We start from the raw sequence: 24,566 nt of genomic DNA on the forward strand, positions 1-24,566 counted from the left end.
ATTGTAGGCTTTGTGGGCCATGCATTCTCTATCACATCTACTCAGCTCTGCTGTTGTGGAACAGAAGCAACTACAGACAACATGTAAAGGAACATCATAGTAGTTTCCAATAAAACTTTATTCACAAAAACAGCGATGGGCTACATTGGCCCACAAGTATAGTTCCCTAGTCTCTGCTTTAAGCAGCAAATTACTTTGTATTTTAATTTTTTTATGGAAATTATTCTTATACATCAATTAGTGGACTTTGTGTTGTAAAGAGCTGGTTATTCCTAAATTAGATTGCTGGACCTCTTTTTTTTTTTTTTTTTTTTTTTTTTTGAGCGAGAGTAAGGGAAGAGAGAATCTTTAAATTTTTTATTTTTGTATTTATTTTTATTTTAGAGAGAGCATGAGCTAAGGTGAGGGGCAGAGGGAGAGAGAGAATCTTAAGCTGAGTCCATGCTGACACAGGACTTGAGCACAGCCCTGGGATCATGACATGAGCTGAAATCAAGAGTTGGATGCTGAACAAACTGAGCTACCCAGGTGCCCCACATTCCTGGATGTTTTAACTCTTGTGTTTACTTTTATAATTTTTTAGACTTCTGAGTGTTTTTATGTTTATACCAGTAGTTTCTTCCCAAGAGTTTGATACTCTTGTCTGAAGTGGTTCAGAAAACCAAATTATTTAACTTGGTAGAATTATCACTGCATCATCTATATAGTGATAGCCATTTTTATTTTATTTTATTTTTTTATTTCTTTTTTTGTTATTTTGAGAGAGAGAAAGAGAGTGCACAAGCTGGGGAGGGGCAGAGAGAAGGAGAGACAGAATCTCAAGCAGGCTCCACACCATCAGTGCAGAACCCAGTGTGGGGCTCGAACTCACAAACCATGAGATTATGACCTGAGCCGAAATCAAGACTTGGACTCTTAACCAACTGACCATTTTTTATTTTAGAATAGCCTAGAGTACCTCCAGTTATTGCAAAGGGAATAACCAGTTTGTTCATATACAAAGCAAAATATTTACATTCAATTTATTGAACACTAATGTAATACTTTTAGGAGAAGTGTATTAGAAACTCAAATTAATAGCAGTTCATAATTTTAAAAGTTGCAAATCACTAACCTTATTAGAAAGATCACCCTGGGTGTAATTCTAAAGAAGCTTTGCTCTTCTCTGAGAGCAAGGGATCTTCAGAAAGATACACTTAGAGACCACATACACAATTGGCTGATTGATGATCTTTATTTAGTATATAAACCCCACATTACAACAAATGAATGTGTACCAAGAGAAGTTGAACTCTATTCACCCTAATAGGCAATAGATATGCTTAGAAAATAATCCAAACTTGAAAATAAGTGATATGGGCAATATGTAGCAAAGAGGCTTAACACCAAGAGCAATGAGTTGTTGTCACTACTTATATCTACATTTTTTGTTTTAATTACTTCCATATATGAACTTTTAAAAATACATTATATAATTATGATCTAATTTCTGTCATTTTGTCTGAGGTCAGAGTAGGACTTCCCATTGCACATGCACTTAGAGTTATATTTATACTTCAGGAAGCAGATTAGATCATATGGTTGCATTGCAGTGTGATGTGCTAGAAATTACACCATTTTAATGTAAAAAATAAGCTAAATGAAATTAAAATAAAACCTGTGTTCATTCTCATAGCTGAGAGAGTTCAAATGCTATTCTATAAAACTAAAGGTTGTTAGTGATACTCTGTTTTACAAGAATAGACTTTTGAATTATGCACATTTATTCTGCAGTTTAGGTATACAAATCAGATCATGTTTATGAACCAAATACTTTTAGCCTCTGAAAGTTGAAAAAGAATACATGTGGTGTTTTCTATTAATTTTAGCCTATTCCCAGAACGTTGGCATCTGTGTTAGAATGCCTGATTATTGCTCATTCAGTTGGAGTGGACAGTCTTTTTGCTGACTGCATGAAGTAAGTGATTTGAAGTAGTGTCAATACTATTAATATAAAGATTTTGTTCTTCTATTCTTGTAATTTTCTGGGAAATTTTGGAATTGGCCTGTTTTCTTGGGTACATTGTAGGGAGCTTAATGCTTAACTAGTTGTAACAATTGAGAAGTATTATTGACTTAGATATTATTCAAGATGCTTGGGATCTATTTTATTTTAGCCTAACCATGGTTATTTATGTCAAAAGCTATGCATCAAACTTAAAGTAGAATTAAAATATTTGTTTACAGAAAAGGGAGGACAATTAAGTCCATCATAGAGTTCACAAAATTAACGGTAAGAGTTAGTCATCATATATTTATGTACAACTTATATCATTGAAAATAAAAGTGTTATTTGAATACTATAATCCAAAATATTTTCATTTCTCTAACTTGAGATTCTTTTATTTTTTTTTAACAGGTGGATTGTAAAGCATTTTGCAAGGTTTTGGTCTGAGAGAAGTTTTGCAAATGTACCTCCTGAGATTCAGAAAAGTTGTCTTAACATGTTGATTCAGTCTTTAGTAAGTATAAACTGAATACCCTTGTTTGTATTTGTCATCAAAAAGTTTATTCAGTTTTGTGTAGGTACTTTCAACGTTTTAAACATAAATGTAGAATTCTATGGTAAAAACAAGATGAGAGAACCGATTTCAGATAACCCAGAACCAGTTGAGAACCTGTCCTCAAGATTTTGTTCCCCTCTACCAAATTCATTAGTTAGGGTTCAGAGAAGCAGAACCACTATTTTGGTTCATGAACAAAGGGGGCCTGGTGCCACAGATGGAGGTTATGCATTGGTATCAACAACATGGATTTCTACTCACTAAGGTAGATTTGGTACAGTGCTGAAACTTCTCTGTGGCAACATTCCCCACAAGAACCAGTCATTTACTTGGGAGGCCAGTTAATTATATTGGACCACTTCATCATGGAAAAGGCAGTGCTGTGTTCTCATTGGAGTAGACATTTGCTCTAAATACAGATATGCCTTCCTTGCTTCCAGTATTTCTGCTAAAACCACTATCCGTGGTCTTACAGAATGCCTTTTCCATAATCGTGGTGTTTCACACAGCATCACTTATGACTAATGAACTCACTTCACAGCAAATCAAGTCTGGCTCATGATTTCACTGGTGTTACCATGTTTTCTGTCATCCTGAAACAACTGGCTTGATAAATACCAGCCATGACCAGGTTACCAGTTACAGAAATGAGGTTCTAGTAGGTATGATATAAACATTATTTCCCCCTTTTTATATGAATATTTGTTTACATAAACCACTGTTTATGTATACTCCTTCCACTGTCTCATATCTCTACCATCTAATATAAGACCTGTTAATAATGGTTAATTTTATATCTCCATATTTAAGTTGCAGGATACCAAAGGGGAGTGGGAATCAGTCTGAAGAACAATAAATATTTCCCAAAGACAAAATAAAGACTTTATATCCTCTTACAGGGAAGGGCTAGCATGTTTGTTGTATACAGGATACTTACACCATGTCAGGCAAAAGCATAACTTTGTTATTGTCTCCATTTGAAATTAAGTATTGTTTAAAGAGATGTGTATGGGTGCCAAGCCCACAGGGGTGGACTGCAGTGATTTTGTAACATTGTCAGCTTGGCTCAGATAAACTGTTTCCCAGAATTTCCCTCTTTGAATGTTTCCACTTGGAGTGGCCACAAGGGACAATTTGGCATGAGATTTGGAGGGTAAAAGTGAAGCAGCAGCCTTTTTTTTTTTTTTTTTTAACACCAGGACTATTGGGGCAGGCACTTTTATCTCATACATGTTGCTTGTTTACTGGCCCACCTTGTGGATGTGAAACAGCAGCCAGGCCATATCTGCTCCACCATGCCCTGTGTCCTTTTTTGGCTGCTCTTACCTCTGTGCCAGAGATATGTTTACCTCCATGATGAAGAGTACCAGCATTGCCTGAAGGACACCTATTTCATCCAGGTTGTAGGCAGTGAAAACTGAAATGAGTCCATCCTTGTGGATTACAGCTTGTGTTCTTGGTGTTAGTATGTCCTTGCTGTCCTCTCTTCTCATATCAGCTGCCTTCCCTGTGGTCTTCAAACTATATCTTCATTTCCAAATACCATTTAACCAGCTCCCACGATTACATAAGGTCAAATCTCTGTAACAAATTCCTTTATATATATACAATTAACTCCTAGCGGTTCTCTTTCTCTGAACCCTAAATGATACGTCAGACTGGGTTACATAGAAGATACATCTAAACCTAACTGGGAAAATAAGTGTAGGCCATCAGCTGGTGAAATACTGCCAGCAAAAAATAAATCTCAATCTATATTTATGCTAATGAAGGACTTTGTGGCTTAGTTTCTTAATATTTTGCATTCGTTTCTTTGGTCAGTGAATAGCTACTCCCTGTTCATGAAGGCAAACCATGTCCCAGCTATACTTCAGCTTCATAGAAGTAGAAACATCATTTACTACTATTGCTGCTGCTGCTGCTGTTGTTGTTGTTGTTGCTGTTATTATTATTATTATTATTATTATTATTATTTAGTGGGTGTTTTTAGACCTTTATAGTTCAAAAAATACTTGGCATTTTTAAAATTTTATGTAAGACAGGTACTCTAACCTCTATTTCACATATGAGAAAAGAGAATCAGAAGTGCTTTATTCAAATTCAAAATGTCAGTAAATGACAAAGCCATATCTTTTGTTGTTGTTGTTAATTTATTTATTTTGAGAGAGAGAGAGAGAGAGAGAGCGTGATTACAAGCAGAGAAGGAGCAGAGAGAGAGGAAGACAGAGAATCTTAAGCAGGCTTCGTGCTGTCAGCGCAGAGATCACGAACTGTGAGTGAGATCATGACCTGAGCTGAAATCAAGAGTCAGACGCTTAACTGACTGAACCACCCAGGCACCCCCAAAGCCAGATCTTAAAACCAATTGCTGCCATTCTAAAGATAATATGATAGGTGCTCACTGTGGGCAAATTTTTCTTGAAAGAAATGTGGACCTTGACTTTATCATCTCACAAATTGGTGGAAGAATGGGCATTTAAATAACTAAGTATAATACAAGTTAAACTATGATGAGTACTAATATTAAGTTCCTTGTCAGTCTAATTTACCCTGGTAACCTCAGCCTTAGAGCAGTGCCTGGCTCATATTAGCAACTCAGTATATATTTTCAAATAGGTAAATAAATGAAAGAATAAGTATAAGTTAAAATTCAGGTGTGTACATGGGATCACAGAGGTTAAAACAATTGATTCTGATTAGAAGGATGAGAGAAGTAATTTGAGATGAACCTGAAGCTAGAGGAAAAGTTCAGAATAAAACAAGTACATTAGGATATTCCTGGCAGACTGTTAAATTGTGACCAGAGACCTGGAGACAGACAGTTCCAATATTCTGCTATAACTGGAATGAGAAGAGATAAGTCTGGGGAGAGGCTAAGGCCAGATTGGGAGGGATCTTAACTGAATGTCTTGTTAAGAAGTTTGATTTTGGGGGGCACTGGGTGGCTTAATTGGTTAGTTAAGCATCCAACTTCGGCTCAGGTCATGATCTCACAGTTCCTCAGTTCAAGCCCTGCAGTTCAAGCCTCTCTTCTGTCAGTACAGAGCCCATTTCAGATCCTCTGTCCCCCTCTCCTTCTACCCCTCCCCCGCTCACGTGAACACTCTCTCTCAGAAATAAACATTAAAAAAATGTTTGATATTTTAGTAAGTGGTAAGTATGTGAGTTTAATTGAAGAATAAGCCCTTCATATGATGCCTCTCCCTCTGTTAACAATATTTTGATTTTATAACTCTAATCAGGTCTTTGTAAGCTTTGTGAATATTTGTTTTTTACTTTTAAGACAGATGAAAAGATGACATCAGAGCAGCTGAACATGCAGTTTAATTGAAATTTTGAAATTATGTCTTTCTTTTTTTAGGTTTTTGTTTTTATTTATTTTGAGAGAGAGAGTACAAGTGGGAAAAGGGAAGAGAGAGAGAGGGAGAGACAGAATCACAGGAAGGCTCTGCACCACCAGCACCGAGCCCAATGCAGAGCTCGAACCCACAAACTGTGAGATCATGACCTGAGCCAAAATTGGAGCCACCCAGGTGCCCCTGAAATTATATCTTTCTTTGTGAATAGTCAGGCTTTCAGAAACAGTAACTTAATATATTTTTCATATTTTATTATATAAATAAAGTATATTTCGCTTTTGATTTAAAAAATCAGATATTTTTTAATGGTGCTGGGAAAACTGGACAACTACATGCAAAAGAATGAAACTGGATCACTTGCTAACAGTATACACAAAAATAAACTCAAAATGGATTAAAGACCTAAATGTGGAACCTTAAAAATGTTAACCATTTTTAACCATAAAAATTACCATTTCCTAAATGGTAACCATAAAAATCCTAGAAGAAAACATAGGCAAATAATATCCCTGACATGGCCATAGCAACATTTTTCTAGATATGTCTCCTCAGGCAAGGAAAACAAAAGCAAAAATAAATTGGGATTAAATCAAAACAAAAGGGGTTTTCACAGTGAGGGAAAGCATCAAGAAAACAAAAAGGCAACCTACTGACTGGAAGAAGGTATTTGCAAATGATACATCCAGTAAGGGGTTAATATCCAAAACACATGAAGAATTTATACAGTTTAATACTAAAAAACAAAAAATCCAATTAAAAATGGGGAGAAGACCTGAATAGACATTTTTTCCAAAGCATATACACAGATGGCCAACAATACATGAAAAGATGCTCAATATCACTAATTACGAGGGAAGCGCAAATCAAAACCACAATGAGAGACCATCTCAGACCAGTCAGAATAGTTATCAAAAAGACAAGAAATAACAAGTGTTGGAGAGGATATTCAGAAAAAGGAACCCTCATGCACTGTTGGTGGGAATGCAAACTGGTGCAGCCACTGTGGAAAACAGTATGGAGGTTCCCCAAAAGATTAAAAATAGAATTACCATATGGTCCAGTAATCCCACCACTGGGTATTTACCTAAAGAAAATGAGAACACTAATTCAAAAAGATACATGCACCTCTGTGTTTATTGCTACATTATTTATTAGAGCCAAGATATGGAAGCAACCTAAGTGTCTACTGATAGACAAATGGATGAGGAAGATGTACACACACAGAGAGGAGTATTATACAGCCATAAAAAGGATGAAATATTACCATTTGTGACAATATGAATGGACCTGGAGGATATTATGCTAAGTGAAATAAGTCATACTGCAAAAAACAAATACCATATGAATTCACTTATATGTGAAATCTGAACAAACAAATGCATAAACAAAAAGCAGAATCAAACCTATAAATACAGAGAACAAACTGGGGGGTTGCTAGAAGAAAGGGGTGGGAGGATGGGAACAATGGGTGAAAGGAAGTGGTGGGTACAAACTTCCAATTATGGAAAGAATAAGTCACAAGAATAAAAGGCCCAGCATAGGGAGTGTAGTCAATGGTATCGTAATAGCACTGTATGTTGACAGATGGTAGTTACACTTGCAGTGAGCACAACATATGTTGTACACCTGAAACTAGTGTAACATTATGTGTCAACTAAAAAATTTTTTAAGAAAATTTTTTAATTGTTTCAAATTAAAATTTGAAATATGTTATCCAAAAAGTGAAAGAGCAGCAGTCTTAGTTTTCTTTAGTTCTAATTCAGCTCAACTGCATGTGCCATGGTGGGCACTTAACTGCATCAGTGACATGCCCAACACTGTCATATACGAAGGGAGACAAGAAAGTGCTACATTGAACTATATTTGGAGGATTTTCTTGGTCTTTTATTAATGTGAGGGGATTTGAGGTTTTTTTCCCTTTCTGGGTCTATGCAGCAGTTCAGTAAAATGTGGCTGCTCCCTCCTACCACGTACAACCATTGCTTTTGGTTAGAAGAGAAAGCAGGGTGAAGGCATGAGTACAAGAGAGAAAGGTGTTAGAAAAGTTATAATTTTATAATGTAATTACTTGAACTGTTTCAAAACATTAAATTTTTCTGTGCCAAAATGTTTAAGCCCTTATAAAAGCAAATTATGAAGAGTTTTTAAATGGAGGGAAGTTAAAACAAAAGTAGGGATGGTCAGTAGGGTAAAACAAAGTTGTATATATTATGCTATTTAGTCCTAAGGTCAAAGGATAGCTTAAGACCTATTTGATCAACACAATATCATAACGATTAAGAAATAATATGACTCACAGTATTTATTCAATATATGGTATTATCCAGGAAGCTGGCTGGAAGAATTTTCAGTTGGATCTATACTTCATATCCTGGTATGCAAGGGACACATTCCAAGTAGATCAAAGGTTTGAATGTGGGGGGAAAAAGCCGTTAAATTATTACAGTACACCCTGGGAGAATTATAACCTTGACAGGAGAGTGGAGATATAAAATTCAGAAGGCTTAAAAAATTGATTACATAAAAACACAAAATTTTATGTAGTAAAAACAACCAAGCAAAGTCAAAAGACAAATGACAGTTTATATCATACTTTTGGCTCTAGTTTTCCTAATATAGAGGATTCTCACAAGTTGATTTAAAAATATAGGACAAAATTAGATGGTTCACAAAGACAATACAGATACTTCTTAATTTGATGAATAAATCCTCAACTTCATTTAAGAGAAATGGACATGAAAATGACAGTATCAAACCATTTTCTATCTTTTAGAATGAAAAGAAAACGGGAATGTGTACTAGGTTAGTAAGGATGTAGGGAAGAAGTACTTTTATTCATTCTTGGGAAGGGTATAAATTAGCACATCTTTTGCTGTGTTTTTCAAACTTTTTTAACTGTGACCGAGAGTGAGAATTTTCTTTTACATTGTAACCCAGTACACTCACACATAGAAAACTAAAACAAGTTTCACAAAAGAATGCTTACCATTATTACATGATGTACTAATATTTCCTGTTTTTCTCTTTTCTCTATTTTTTTTGTTTTGTTTTCTAATGCTGATGGTAAGCCACTAAAAATATTTCTGTTGGTTGCTAGGAGAGAAATCCACAGTTTGGAAAACAGTCCTTCATTGAATATATACTGGTGATGTTTAGGATACTTCTGGTGCCCCACCTCATATCCTCTTGGCCAATGTGTGAACGCCAACCACTGCTGCAGCATACAGCTTCATAGGCATGCAGTCTGACAGCATTTTCCGTCAGCCACATCACACTTATTTCTCATTTCTTGTCTTAAGGCTTCACTATCACTCCACACAGGGTACCTATGACTCAGCAATTCTGATACCTGTGCAAACCTGGAAGTAGAAGGAAGTTAACACCTCAGGGGACAAGCCTTGACTAAGGGGAGATTAGAGCCAGTGGTTATGTTTCCCTGTTTTGTCCCTTGGGCAGAATAATTCAAGGTGCATTCTTTGTGGCTCTTCAGAGGGTCCCCAGCAAGACTGAGCCCCACTTGCCTGTAATAGTGAATACTATATCAGTGCTTCTCAAACTTTAATATATATACAAAACATTTCAGGATCTTGGTTAAATGCAGATTCTAATTCAGTAAGTCAGAGGTGGAGCTTGAGAGTCTATGTTTCTAACAAGTTCCAATGGATGCTGATGCTGTGGGTCACACTGAGTAGCAAGAAGCTAGAAAATATATCCTTCCATTGGCTTTTCTGCCTTCCCTGTTTCGCTCTCATTATGCCTCAGATTCTCTTGGGATCACATCCCAAAATAAACTTTCTGCATACAAGCCTATTTCTCAGGCTCAGGATTTAGGCAGAATCCAGGTTAAGACAAGTAGTATTGACCCAGCAATTCTGTTTCTGGGAGTTTATCCTATAGATATGTTCACACACACACTATGAAATATTATTTACAAGATCTTTCATTACAACATTGTAACAGCAAAAATTTGGAAACAATGTAAACATAAGTAGAGGATTAAATGACTTACCCATATTGTGGGCTATTATATAGCTATTAAAACAATAACAAGGCTCTTTATATTCTGATAAAAATATTTAAGATGTATGCTAAGTGTAAAGAACAAGATACTGAGAATTATTCACATTAATGCTTCCATTTGAGTAAAATAAAGGTTATTGCATATATTTTTTGTTTGTGTGTGTATAAAATAACTCTAGAAAGATATACAAAATTATTTTTTTTTAAAGTCTATTTACTTACTGCAGGAGGGGCAGAGAGAGGGAGGGAGGGAGAGAGAATCCCAAGCTGGCTCTGCACTGTCAGTGCAAAGCCTGATGTGGGGCTCAAACTCATGAAGCATGAGATCATGACCTGAGCTGAAACCAAGAGTCAGATGCTTAACCGACTTAGCCACCTAGGGGACCCCAGAAAATAAATAATATTGGTTTGGAAGAGAGAAAATGAGTGGCTTGGGGACAGGAAAGGGAAGGAGACTTTTCTTAGTACTGCCATTTATATGTTGTTGAAATTTGAAGAATATGTTAACTATTGGATTACAATTTTATGTGTTTTGTCTAGAAATGCATTATTATGTTTTCTTCCTTCTTTGAGCTTCAACCTTCTTTGAACTCTAACATTTAATGTTATATATTCAGATCAGTATGGAATAAGATTACATACCACCTATGTTATCATTTAGTCCATATTTTAGTAGGTTCCAATCTAAATTATAACTATACTTTATATCTATATTTTTAAGAAAATTATTGTCATATCACATAACATGTGTAATAAGCACTTTGTAGATATCTACCAAGTTTATTTGAATATCCTACATTTGTCTTCACCACCAGAATAAGCATTAGAGTAGAACAAATCGGGCTTAGTGCCTAAAAGCACAGTTACTCAGGATGTCGTCAGAGGGGGAAAGGGTGATGGTACCCCCCCAAAAGAATTATAGCATTACATTATTTTTTTTACTCTAATAAAGCAAGGGAAACATATAATACATTTTTTAAAAATTCTTGGTTAAGCGGCGGGGGTTGGGGGGGGGGCAGTATGCATGGGTGGCTCAGTCAGTTAAGCACCTGACTCTTGATTTCAGTTCCTGAGACTGAGCCCCCTCATTGGGGGCTGTTGGGATTCTGTCTCTCCTTTTTTCTCTCTTCCGCTCCCCACTCACACTTGTGCAAACATGCTCTCTCCACCTCTCAAAATAAACATTAAAAATATAAAATGTTAAAAATTTTGTTCAAGGATTAAACAATTTAGGAATTCACATATGGATTCTCACTCTCTGATGATGCTAAGAGATGAACAAATATTTCAGGGTCTACTATGACCCAATTCTGTACTAGGCCCTGGGATGCAATGGTGTGCCAAAATAGACATGGTTTCACGCTCAGTAAACATGCAGCCCAGTGAGAAAGATGGATATTAATCCAGTAGAATAATTAGAAATGAATTAAGTAGTCTAAAAAAAGGGACAGGTTCTCTGGTGGCATGTATAAAGGAAATCTAATATAGGGATAGAGATCAGGGTCAGATAGAGTTTGAGTTGAGATCTGAAACATAGAGAGGGTGTGCAAAGTTTACATCATGCAGCCTATGTTAAGGATGTCAGTCTATCACTTCCAGATTTATCAGTTGTCTATTGCTCTATAACAAACTACCCTAAAACGAAGGGGCTTAAAACTACAATTTCTTATTTCTCATAATTTTGTGGGTTGACTGGGTAATTCTTCTGATTGTTTCCTAAGTTCCATCCTGCAGCTGCTTTCACCTGGTGGCTCAGTTGGAGCTTGGGTTCCCACTCCATATGGTCTTCCTTACCCAGCTTCTTCATGGCCTTGTGATCCCAGAATTGCAAGTTGCAGGGCTTTTTGAGACCTTGGCTCTGGAACTTGCACAGTACCGATATTTGTGCAAGCAAGTGAAAAGTGCCTAGGTTCAAGGGGTGAGTAAATAAATTCTACCTCTTGATGGATGGAGCTAGAAAGAACTGGTGGCCGTGTTTTTCAGTCTACTACAATCCATCAGGTAACTCTTTACACATCAAACAGTTATTTACTAAGCATTGTTTTAAGAACTAGAAGCCAAATATGATAATTTATATGTTGCCATTTTTTCTTTTTCATTGGAGCACATTGTATTTGTGAATTATCATTCCACTTTCCATAGAGATCAGTATTGTGAATATTTTTTTCCTGTGGAATAAAAATGAATCATCATTAAGTGAATAAAATATAAAGAGTTTTACCTAATTAGAGTGGAGGAAGAAAATCACTGGAGAATATAAGCAATTTTTAGACTTTCTAGATTTGTAATAAAGAGCATGTATTTTATAGTCAGGAAAGAATTAAGGTTATGTCAGTGTAGCTATCCAGTTATGAATGATATCTATAAGCACAAAAACTAATTCAGTAGGGAAAATCTCAGAGAGGTCAAGTTTTTCTTTGTAGTTCTATTATAGCTCTTCTCTCAGGTTTCTTTTAGCTATCTTTTAGAGATGATTTGTTCCCAGTTCAAAATTTGCCTTTTTGGATAATTCAGAATGAGGAAATAAACAAATATTATATGTCATGACAAAGATATTAGCAACCTGGAATTTTGTTTTTTTGCAGGAAACATCATAAGAAAACAAAAGTATTTGATTTGTTTAAAAAGTTATTTTATAAATAGTAACTTTTTTCCCAATATTTTTTAAATTATAAGAATGATAAGAATGCTGCTTTTCTTCTGATGGAAAGTGACAGGCTAATCATCAGTTTACCCAGAGTGAAGTGGACAGAAGTAGCCCTGACTATGGCATCTCGGCTGCAAGAAGAATGTATTGCATTTATTATAGAAAACTTCTCCAAGATCATTCACAGTGAAAATTTTTCTCTTCTCTTACAGGTACTATGTCTAAAAGTATTTCCTATATTTATCCCATCTTTGTGTTCTGATTATAGTTATGTAAGAGTTTTTAAATGCAGGTTGCCTTTGATTAAATTAGTGTGACTTAAATAAATTCCATAACAGATGGCATGCTTGCATAGGATTTACAGCAGTGGTGGACAGGATTTTTGGCTTACATGACAGTGAAGGCAGTAAGGGGACAGGTTTGAATGCACTGGTAAGACGTAATGTAACTCTGGCCAGCAACAGCCCTCAATCAGCATAAGCCATATTTTAGAAACCAGTCATTAATGTATTGTTTTGTCAGTAATACCATTACAGTCCATGCAAAATTCTGTCTTATTGGGGACCCACTTGCTCTAAATTTAGTTATTGAATAAAGAACTTTGATTATTTATTTCTAATTCTGTTTTTAGGACTATTTTGGTTCCTAGGAACTGTGTGTGTGTGTGTGTGTGTGTGTGTGTGTGTGTCTTTTTTTTAAAGGAAAGATTTTTATAATGCTTATTATTATAATTACATAATTGTAATATATATTATAAAATATAATTATTATATTATTATCAGAGGAAATAAGATTTCTGGCTGACTTCCAATGGTCAGTTATGATGAATGTTTTGTTGTTAAGCCAGACTTTCACATTTCTTACACATTTTACATGTATTCCTATTAAATATAATTTCTGTGTTTTGTAGTCACAAGCAATGAGCAGCACAGCTGATCTGTTGGACAAAATTTTAAAAGCAATTGAAGAAAACATTACCACTGAGAATAGCTGCTCTCTTCTTATGGCTCTGGACACATTACTGAACTCTGACAGTACAAAGGAAATGGTATTGAAAGTGATGGAATTCATTTAAATGATATATTTGAATTGCTTTAAGTTTTTAAAATATATGCACATGTTAAATGTTGTAGCATTCATTAAAACTTGGTGATGGGTGGTTGGTTATAGTCCCTAATTTTGTGTCTGTTGGAATTTTTCCTAAATAAAAATTTAATTTCATTTACCTCCAAGAAGATTTACTATACAAGTTCAGAATTTGGCAGTTTGACTTGCTAATTCTAAACATAGTTTGGTGCTTAACAATATTAATTGGTACGGCGTAACTCTGGTATTTCTCCCATGTTACTATATTAAATTTCTTAAATGTAAAACTTACTGAAAATTTTAAGTAATTTTTTAGAATTTTTAATAATCAGTGTCTTTTATTTTCAGAATATGTCAATTCCTTTTTGCCTTCAGGAAAAAAAAAACATTTAAAATTGGATTGACTAGGAAAAAGCAAAATGAAAATATTTATTTTTAAATGCAATTAATCAATGATAATAGTAAGCTTATTGCAAATTATTAACCTTTTGTTTTTGTTCAACAAGAATGATAAAAAAAATTTTATCATATTTATTACTATTGGATAGAGTATTTGACCTTGTAATGTCATAGTTGATTTGAAAAGGCTGTAGAAGGTATTCATGTAAAGGCCATTGGTGTTTTAAAATAATGTTTGTTTGAAAGGATAAGGTTTAGCTTCATGTTCAGTATAAAATTCTGTTTTTGAAGAGTAAGCCTTCATAAATAACATGAACCCGACGATTTAAAAAATCTAAGTGATGACATCATTGATCTAGCTTAGGAGTAAGTAGATTCGGAAAGGAATAATGACTGGTTGCTATGACAATGTGGCTCTCACCAGCTGCTGATTTGTTGCTTGAACACAGGGTTTTACGTGCAAGATCCAGGCTCTGCGTGATAAGCTGTGGATCTTCCTGGTTCAGTCTTTCTATGCTGTTCGTCATACAGAAAGCTGGAAGCTGATGAGCACAGATGATCAACAGAAAATCCAAGCAGGTATGGTAGCCTTGAGATTTCTTATTCTTATATTATGATCTCTGTAACAAGAGATATCTGGAGGGGATTCTAGTAAGTAGTAGGATTAACATTGTTTGCTTCTGTTCAGTAATAGCTTGCTAATTGAAACTAGTGATAGTATGTTTAGGCAGTTTTAACAAATCATGCTTTGCTGTTCTTAGAAGATGACTCATTTCCTTTATATGTGTATGTATATATATGTATGTATATATGTCAGTTTTTAATCCTATTCTGTATTCTGTATTAGCAGCAGTGTTCCAGCCAAATTTGCTCAAAAGCATTCTTATAAAGAGATTAGAAGTATAGGAAAATGTAATTCACATAGAACATATTACCAGACATACTTTCTCTTCCTTTTTAAATATATTTTGCCATAAAGCTTTTCCGTCTTTTGCATAAGGTATCATTTCTTGTGGTTTTGTATAAATTAGATGGCTTTATTTCACAATTGATTGGTTCAGTGATATGGTGTGTGCTATTGCGGAGTGTCCCTCAGGAGCCGCACAGTAGTCTCTGACATTTAATAGGTACCATTTGAAACGTTAGCATTAAACAAAAGATGTATATTGCTCAGAATATGTTTGTTTCAAAAATACTAAGAAACAATTTTGAGGGTGTGGAACTAAAAATGGCTTCATGACTATTTTTGGGTTAAAGCAGGTGCCTTAGAAAAAATATTTGCAGATTCAGCAAGTATACTTTTAAAAACATTTTAAGAAACTGTATTTTAGGAAGTGAACATTTTTGTACTATAAAACATGAAAGCCATATGTGATATATTCTTGATAGTGCATAGATATGTTAAATTCTTTAATGGAATAGTCAGAATATGATTTGCTCTGTCTTGCATTATGAGCATAACATGATAGTGTAGCTAGATGTGATCTCAAGAGCACTTTTCAAAGAAATTCCAACAAAATCATGAAACAACGAAAATCTCAAGGTCTTCAGGAATTTGAAATTTTTTCCTTGTGACTATTTGTGTAGTGATTTTTAGATAACAGTTTATTTTTACTACAAAATGTATTCAATGTGAAGAAATAAGATCAGCATTCCATGAGTAGGTGTCATTCAACTCTTTTCTGATTGGTAGTAAACTTTGTTTTTCTTCATTTTAAAGAATTTCATAGTTAAGTTGGGCCTTAAATAATGTTCTTTTTCTTAATTCTACAAAGTGATAATGATAAATACATGCAAATACATACATAAACATACACATATGTAAAACAAAATGTTATTGGTAATTGTATAAATTGTCAAAAAGAACTTTTCAATCTATTCTATCAATGTAATAATATACTTTTTTTTAATCTTCAGCATGTTGAATGGATAGTTACTGCATTGGGAAAGCCCATATAAAGGGGTGGTTCTAGGTTGTCTTTTGTTATAACATTTCTTATATTTTAATTGAGTTACTGACCTTTGGGAGAAATCTTATATTAATTTCTTTTTGTATAGGACTGTGCAGAGTCATCTGCTTACTACAGATCAGTTCTTATAATACCATTTATAGGATCCTGCTTTGTCTTATACCACAGATCCTATGGAACACAAATAGAAGATGCATGGTAGTGTTGCAAATAATTTAATATATTTCTCATCAGCTATTTTAGTATCACATAAATTTTGGAGATTATATATATTTTTTCAAACTACATTTTCAAACCCTATAACCTTCAAAAGAAAGAAATACAACAGCTGAACTATATTTATAGCTCTCGTCCCATTATTTCTGTATATTTTCCTGACATCATTCAAATTCTTATTTGCAGAACATAAACATGAGTTCCCCAATAACTCCCATATAATAGTCTACAAAATAAATTTTTATGTAATTCTAAAAAGAATGATATGGGTTTGAGGATTCTTTCTTGTTTTATTTTCAACAGAACCTTATTTTTTCCCCTTCTCTTTTTTTCTTCCTTATGATATACTTGCAAAACCAGGAAAAATTTGTACTTAATTTCAACAGTATTTTTACATTTTTTAGGATGGACATTTTCTCATATTTAATGGTTTTTAAAATACTACATTTGCCACAACCTGTAATTTTTTGTAAATTTGTAAAACTAAATGAAACCAATTATCTCTAAAATTTCACAGCTTGAGAAAATTCCTTTTTTTATAAATGTATGAAATCCTGTCATGAGATTTTACATTTCTTTTTTTTACATTTCTTATTAATTTTAATAACATAAACTCAATGCAGACCAGAAAATAAGATTGAAAATAGGGTTCTTTAAAAAAAAAGTTCTAAAATATAATATGGAATTATTTATGTGTACTAGTTTGTTTTTAAGCCTGTTTTAAGTTACTTTCATTAAAACATAACCTTTTTCTATTTTTATGGTAATAATAGCGTTTCCTATAAAAATAAATTGTTGTTTTTCCTACAGCTGCATTTGACAAAGGTGATGATCGAAGACTTGGCAAAAAGCCTGTTTTCAGTAGCTCTCAGGTAAACTTTAAAAATTTTATAGGTCCAAATGAAAAAAGATACTAAATAATTTAAATTGTATTAATTTATATTTCATTGATTTTTAAAATGTATTTTTCATAATTATAGTTGTTTCTTGATGAAAATAATTTTGACTTTTTAATCAAGTGAATATTCTATATATTTTTAAATTATGTGAATTTTTGATGTCCAGCTGGCATAGAAAGTGAAATTTTTTGTTCAATATATGAAATTTATTGTCAAATTGGTTTACATACAGCACCCAGTGCTCATCCCAAAAGGTGCCCTCCTCAATACCCGTCACCCACCCTCCCCTCCCTCCCACCCCCCATCAACCCTCAGTTTGTTCTCAGTTTTTAAGAGTCTCTTATGCTTTGGCTCTCTCCCACTCTAACCTCTTTTTTTTTTTTTTTTCCTTCCCCTCCCCCATGGGTTTCTGTTAAGTTTCTCAGGATCCACATAAGAGTGAAAACATATGGTATCTGTCTTAGAAAGTGAAATATTGTCTGTCTTTTTTATTTCCTTGAAAACCTTTTTTGGCAACTAACATATTGGAGCTATTCCAATAGATCAGAAATTGTCTAAAATTCTAGACCTAATTCAATGTCTAATTTTCTAATTAACCTACTTCTTACAAAAGATTTTAGTTGTCCCACTTTTCTCTATACTAAGATTTTAATTCACATAATACATTTTTGGTGTGAAAAAAGGCACTTAGTATCAAGAGTATAGTTGTGTTTTACTTTAAAAGTTACTTGCTATATTTTTATGAGGTATCTAAAGTAGTCAAACTCCTAGAAATAGGGAGTAGAAAAGTGGTTGCCAGGGGCTTGGGGGTATAAGGAAAAGGGCAGTTTTTCAGTGGGTATAGAATTTTAGTTCTACAAGATGAGAAAGTTCTAGAGATTTGTTGTTAATATTACTGTACTTTCCACTTAAAAATGGTTAAGATGCATTTGTTATACACCAATGTTGAAACATTTTTCTTTCCCTAAGCACCAAACACTGCTAGACTCCCCCTTGACCATTCTTAAGTATATTATAGAGTTCCATAGAACATACTTTAGGAAGTGGTACCTTAGGACATTTTTCTCTATGTACTAGTTCCCTGCTATCCCCAGTGGGTGGGTGGGTGGTTTCGTTGGTTTTTTAGGCCCCCAAAGAATTAGCCTACCTTCTTTGCTTTCTCCTGTTCTACTGACTATTACCAACTAGGCTATCGCTCTTTCCTTGTCTTATAGTAAAATAGAACAAAGTCTCATTATTCTTCCTTACCATCATGACTTTTAGGTTGTCCAAGGATTTATACTGTTAACCACAGTGGGAAGGAAACAGGGTAATATGTTTCCTTAAAAAGGGCAGTGGTATACTGAAATGGGTGCTGGGCATAGAATAAGAGTTAAAATCTTGACTTCACATTTATTATCTCTGCCATATCTGAGTCTTAGTTTGCTTGTCTGTAAAATGGAATAATAAAACCTAGCAGAGTTATTGTGAAAAATAAGTGAAATAATTTATGTGCAATTATTTGGTATGTAGTATGTGCTCAATAAGTGTGGAATGAATAAATGTGTTTTCCAAAAAGAGGTGAATTCTTCTGGGATAGGAGAAAAGTTAATGAGATAAGACAAAGAGAAAGGTTTAACAAGAGTGCTGGTACCAGAATACTTAAGGTAATGATGTCTGGAATTTACTTCAAAATAGAAAGGTAGTAGTTATATATGAAACAAAATTGGCCAAGAGCTGATTATTGTTAAAGTTGGGTAATAGGTATGTGGGGATTCATAATACTATTCTATTTTCTTTTGATTGTGTGTAACCTTTACTATAATAAAAATTTAAACAAAAAGAATAGTTCTGGAACCAAAAGGGAGGGCTGCCTTCTTTTTCTCACTTTTGTCAATAGCATGTGGTGACCTTTCCAGTTGGCCATTTGTATACAATAAATCTATGTACATTTTGCAGATGTAAGTTAGAGAATGCCTAGGTGTGTGTATACTCTGATTCCTCATCATGCTATACTATGTTAATATGAAGTTTCTAAAAGAGTGTGGTTACCCCATGTACTACATAGATCTCACCCATAACATGGTGCTTTAAAATAGATAGATTTAACAATATAGTAAATTAAGTAGGGTCAGTTTCAAGGATGAGAAGAAGTCTAAAATCAGAAGTCTACCTAGTTTTAGATATTAAAAATAGAGGTGGCTCTTTTCTGCCCATAGGTCCTGTCCCCATGCTTTAACAAAAACACCTTTTTGCACCAAAACAAAACAAAACAAAAAAAAACAAATAAAAATAGAGAAAGGTTATTTTTTGAGCTAAGATTTGATCAAGAAAACAAAAACTAAGGACCAAATATTTGAACTTTATAAATATTACACAGAATCTTAGAATACTACACTGAATAGGACCAGTCTCCAACCCTCTCTAGAATTAAATATTAATGATATGAGGCTCAATGATGTTAATGAATTCTTAAATATCCTAAGTCAGTTACAGGTAAAGCTATGACAAGAATCCAATGATTCTTTTATTAGTACTACACCTAGCTTTTCCCTAAACTTAGGTGATTTAGTGTGTGTGTGTGTGTGTGTGTGTGTGTGTGTGTGTGTATTTACATACATACATACATACATGTATGTATATGTTATCTTTATCTTGGACACATTTGGAATAGTTAGTCCTTGAACTGTGTATCAATATATGCTCAGATTTAACAACATGCTTCACATTTTTAAAAAATGTTTATTTGTTTTGAGAGAGAGAGAGAGAGAGTGCGCATGCAGGCGGGGGCGAGGGAGAGGGAGAGACAGAGAATCAGAAGCAGACTCTGCACTGTCAGCGCAGAGCCCACTGCACAGGGCTTAAGCCCACGAACCATGAAATCATGACCTGAACTGAAAGCAGGAGATGGATGCTTAACCAACCGAGCCACCCAAGCACCCCTAACAACATGCATCACTTTTTTCTGAGTATTCAGTATGTTATGGACATAGTGCTAAGGGATACAAAGATGAAGACAACACAGGCTCTTCCTCAGACCTGTGCAATTTCATACAGCTTTTCAAGGCAGGGGAGGGCATATTTAATAAAGAGTAGCAACTATAATCTTAAATTTTTATTTCCAGTTCCTACCAATTTTTTAAATGTTGTTATTCCTTCCATAGCAAGGTTGATTCTAACCAAAATGATGTAGGTGCCTTGTCTTCAGTGTTTTCATTGTCTTGCTATTTTCCTCTTTTTACCTACTTCACCTGTCTTTAGGACCCCTTTCCCTCCACTTTGTCCATATAGCCAGAGCGGTAATACTATCTTGTTTCTTCCAAAAGCCAAACTTTTCATATGTACTGTATTGTTTCCCAGGGGCTTCCAAACCCCAACCCCCCAAAGATTAAGTCTTTAGTGATAAAATTTCTGGCATTTGGGATAGGATTGAAGAGAGTTTTTTGTGAAAACCTTTATCATGGCCCTCAAATTATACCATATAGATGACTGCCAGCTTAAAGCAGTTAATCATGAACTCAAGTCCTACTTCCGTCCTTATCAGCATTTGACCTTGGTAAATCACATACCTGCCTTAATCCCCAATTTCCTGTCTAAGAAACGGAGTTAACAACAGGAGCTCTCTCACAGGAGTGTTGTAAGTATTAAGTGAGATGACCTATGAAAAGGATTTTAGCATACAGCCTGGAAGTGGACCCTCAAAAAATGTTGGACATTGTTATCATTGACCAAAGGCATCGTGACACCTTTCGGTATTAATCTCTACTATAGTATAACTTCACAAAGTTAAATAGTATGCCTTTTTAAAATAACATTGCCTTTTAATTTTTTTATGCTGTGTTTCAGATTTGATTAAGGTAATGTGACCAAAGACACATTCAAATGATCAAAGATAATTCAAATTTTGAACTGTCTTATATCATAATGTGATTTTTACTTTTTTCTCTTTGAAAAACTGGCTTATTGAAACAAAGTATTATAAGTCAAAGACATCAGTCAAGTTATAAAGTATTTTTTCTTCTTTGTAGCAAAGGAGACAAGCTTCTGACTCTGATGTTATAAATAACAAATCGTGGAGAGGAAATACCAAGAAGGAGTGTTGGAGTTATCCCTCTACTAAGCAAAAGATGAAATCTGATGGATTAGGAGCATCTGGACATTCATCAAGTTCTAACAGAAATACTATAAATAAAACTTTGAAGCATGATGATTTAAAGGAAAAGGGTGGTACAAAAACAGCATCCAAGGTTACAAAAGAACTTAAAACTGGGGGAAAAAATGTTTCTGGAAAACCCAAAGCTATAATAAAGTCCCAAACACAAAACGGTGATAATGCAAAGTCAGCAAATATGTCGCCTAGACAAGCTGTGGAAAGATCAGCAGCAGTGGCAGCAAATGGACAGAAAAATTCATTAAATGGGAAAGGAGTAAGAAATCAGGAAGGGCATATTACTGGCGCCAGACCCAAGGTACTCACTGGAAACTTAAATGCGCAAGCCAAAGCAAAGCCTCTGAAGAAAGTGACAGGAAAGGATTCTCCATGCCTCAGCATCACAGGGCCCTCCAGCAGATCTACAAATTCAAGTATGGAATTATTGATTTCCACTGAATGTCTGGATGAACCAAAAGAAAATGGATCAGTAGGAGAAGAGAAGCCTTCTAGTGAGAAACTGTCCTGTTGTGAATCTCCAGGACAGACCATGAAAAACAGTGTGGAAAGTATCAAAACTTCTACTGTAGGTGGGTTTTAGTACCCTCACTTTTAATAGCTCCTGACAGTTAAAGTTCCTACAAAAAATGATTCTGTGTTTGGATGTTTATTTAGTTTGAAATGCCAAAAAGCATTTATTTATGTGTGTTCATGCAAACTGAGAGAAACCATACTTCATCCCACATTAACATTTAATTTTGGATATAGTGTCTGACCACTGAATTTATGCATGACTTTTACATATTCAGTTCTCTGTTTCATGACTCACTGTTTCTTAATTTACAGCAGTAAAATCTCGACCTGTTTCAAAAGTTACCAATGGAACTTCAAATAAAAAAAGCATTCACGAAGAAACTAGTATAAATAACAGGTAGGTCTCCCTTCATTATTTTACCTATACGTTAGCTTTTTCTAAGTTAATTGTATACTGACTTCTAGCTAAATATTTTAAAAATATCTTTTCGGGGCACTTGGGTGGCTCAGTCAGTTAAGCATCAGACTCTTGATTTCACTCAGGTCATGATCTCAAGGTCCATGAGTTCAAGCCCCTCATTGGGATCTGCACAGCCAGATTGTCTCTCTCCCTCTCTCTCTGCCCCTCCCCTGCTCACACACTGTCTCTAAAAATAAATAAATAAACATTAAAAATATTTTTGAAATATATCTTTTCTTTTTTGTTAGAAAATTTAATGTATTTATACAATGATATTTTAAAACTATTTCTTAAAAGGAAATAGTATATTTACACAGAATGACTATGGATGCAAAATGATAGATTACATTTGTGGCACTTGATTATGCATTGCTTTATCATACTTGACCCACAAGCTTATGAACTTAAAGACTTATGAACATATGATTTTTCGATTTTTAGAACAAAAGATATATTTTTTAATTTGAGAAAAAATATATTTCATATATGGGTCTTTTGAAAGTTCATGTGTTGGGGGCATCTGTGTGGCTCAGTCAGTTAAGCATCCAACTCTTGATTTTGGCTCAGGTCATGACCTCACAGTTCATGGGTTGCAGCCCTGCATCAGGCTCTGCACTAACAGTGCAAAACAAACCCTGCTTGAGATTCTCTCTCTCTTTCTCTATCTCTCTGCCCTTCCCCTGCTCATGAGCTATCTCTCTCTCAAAATAAATACATCAACTTAAAAAAATAATAAAATAAAAAATGAAAGTTCATGTGTTGGAATCTGAGTGCAATACTGAATGCAAATCATTTTTCTTAGTGCGCTAAAGAAGGTCACTAACAAAGGATATAGTGATCCAGTACCACAGGCAATTTTAAAGAAAAGAGGAAATGGCAGTGGATGTACTACAGCTCAACAGAGAATAAAAAATGCCTCATCTAATCTTGCTAAAACTCAAGGTAAAGCTGAAATAGTCCTGGATATTACTTCTGTGTTTCAGTTGAATAAGCAGAACTCTGATTTGGAACTTTCACAACAAATAAACAAAATATAACATAGTTTCACTCATTTTATATTTGTGTCATACTATAAAGATGAGATTTTACACTTTACTTTTTGACAAGTATTTTGGTATTACCAGGGTGTGGGTTTGGTTTTTATTGTCTTTTATGAGAAATAATTAAGGGAGTCACTGGTTTATCTGTATTTTTGGTCCTTTTATATATTATGCCCAGGTTTCTTCAGTTTCATTGTTAACTGTAGGAATTCCATGTGCAAAACAGGCACTAATAAGCCCTTTAAATAGTAATGGTACAGTCTTGAAAGCTGTGATATGTAGGGAAGAAGAATTTTCCCTCCTGTTACCTATTGTTTTGCTATGTTCTAAGAAAGAAAGGATACTGATCAGATTGTATGATTTGCTAAGCTAATAACTGATTTTAAAAATTAATTTGTTTTGGGGTGCCTTGGTGGCTCAGTTGGTTGAGCACCCTGCTCTTGATATCAACTTAGGTCATGATCTCGGGGTTGTGAGTACAAGCCCTGCACTGGGCTCTGCAGTGGGCATGAAACCTACTTTAAAAAAAAAATTAAGGGACGCCTGGGTGGCTCAGTCGGTTGGGCGTCCGACTTCAGCTCAGGTCATGATCTCGCAGTCCGTGAGTTTGAGCCCCGCGTCGGGCTCTGTGCTGACAGCTCAGAGCCTGGAGCCTGTTTCAGATTCTGTGTCTCCCTCTCTCTCTGACCCTCCCCCGTTCATGCTCTGTCTCTCTCTGTCTCAAAAATAAATAAACATTAAAAAAAAATTAATTTGCTTTATGTATTAAGCATTCATGTAGATAAGAGCTTGTAAAAGCCTAAAAACAATTTTGAGCTAGATAATTAATACTGAAAGTAAATTTAAAAATAAACTGGAGATGGGAATGCAAGCTGGTGCAGCCACTCTGGAAAGCAGTATGGAGGTTCCTCAAAAAACTGAAAGTAGAACTACCCTACGACCCAGCAATTGCACTACTAGGCATTTATCCATGGGATACGGGTGTGCTGTTTTGAAGGGACACATGCACCCCCATGTTTATAGCAGCATTATCAACAATAGCCAAAGTATGGAAAGAGCCCAAATGTCCATCAGTGGATGGATAGATAAAGAAAAAGAATGAAATCTTTCTGTTTGCAACTATGTGGATGGAACTGGAGGGTATTACGCTAAGTGAAATTAGTCAGAGAAAGACGAAAATCATAATGACTTCACTCATATGAGGACTTTAAGAGACAAAACAGATGAACATAAGGGAAGGGAAACAAAAATAATATAAAAATAG

The 24,566-nt window shown here is 34.7% G+C and overlaps 1 protein-coding gene across 2 annotated transcripts in view; it reads left to right on the forward strand.

Annotated features, from left to right (window-relative positions):
• Positions 1-24,566, forward strand: part of BTBD8 (BTB domain containing 8) — a 116,748-nt gene that overhangs the window by 74,070 nt on the left and 18,112 nt on the right. For both annotated transcript variants that reach the window (XM_043575565.1, XM_043575564.1), the window contains exons 8-16: positions 1,869-1,957; positions 2,399-2,501; positions 12,599-12,781; positions 13,480-13,617; positions 14,504-14,633; positions 17,051-17,112; positions 21,147-21,858; positions 22,115-22,199; positions 23,065-23,204. In XM_043575565.1, the coding sequence (XP_043431500.1) occupies positions 1,869-1,957; positions 2,399-2,501; positions 12,599-12,781; positions 13,480-13,617; positions 14,504-14,633; positions 17,051-17,112; positions 21,147-21,858; positions 22,115-22,199; positions 23,065-23,204 (1,642 nt within the window). The remainder of the gene's footprint in view (positions 1-1,868; positions 1,958-2,398; positions 2,502-12,598; positions 12,782-13,479; positions 13,618-14,503; positions 14,634-17,050; positions 17,113-21,146; positions 21,859-22,114; positions 22,200-23,064; positions 23,205-24,566) is intronic.

The sequence above is a fragment of the Prionailurus bengalensis genome, chromosome C1 (genome assembly GCF_016509475.1).
Source record: "Prionailurus bengalensis isolate Pbe53 chromosome C1, Fcat_Pben_1.1_paternal_pri, whole genome shotgun sequence".
NCBI classification, from domain to species: domain Eukaryota; kingdom Metazoa; phylum Chordata; class Mammalia; order Carnivora; family Felidae; genus Prionailurus; species Prionailurus bengalensis.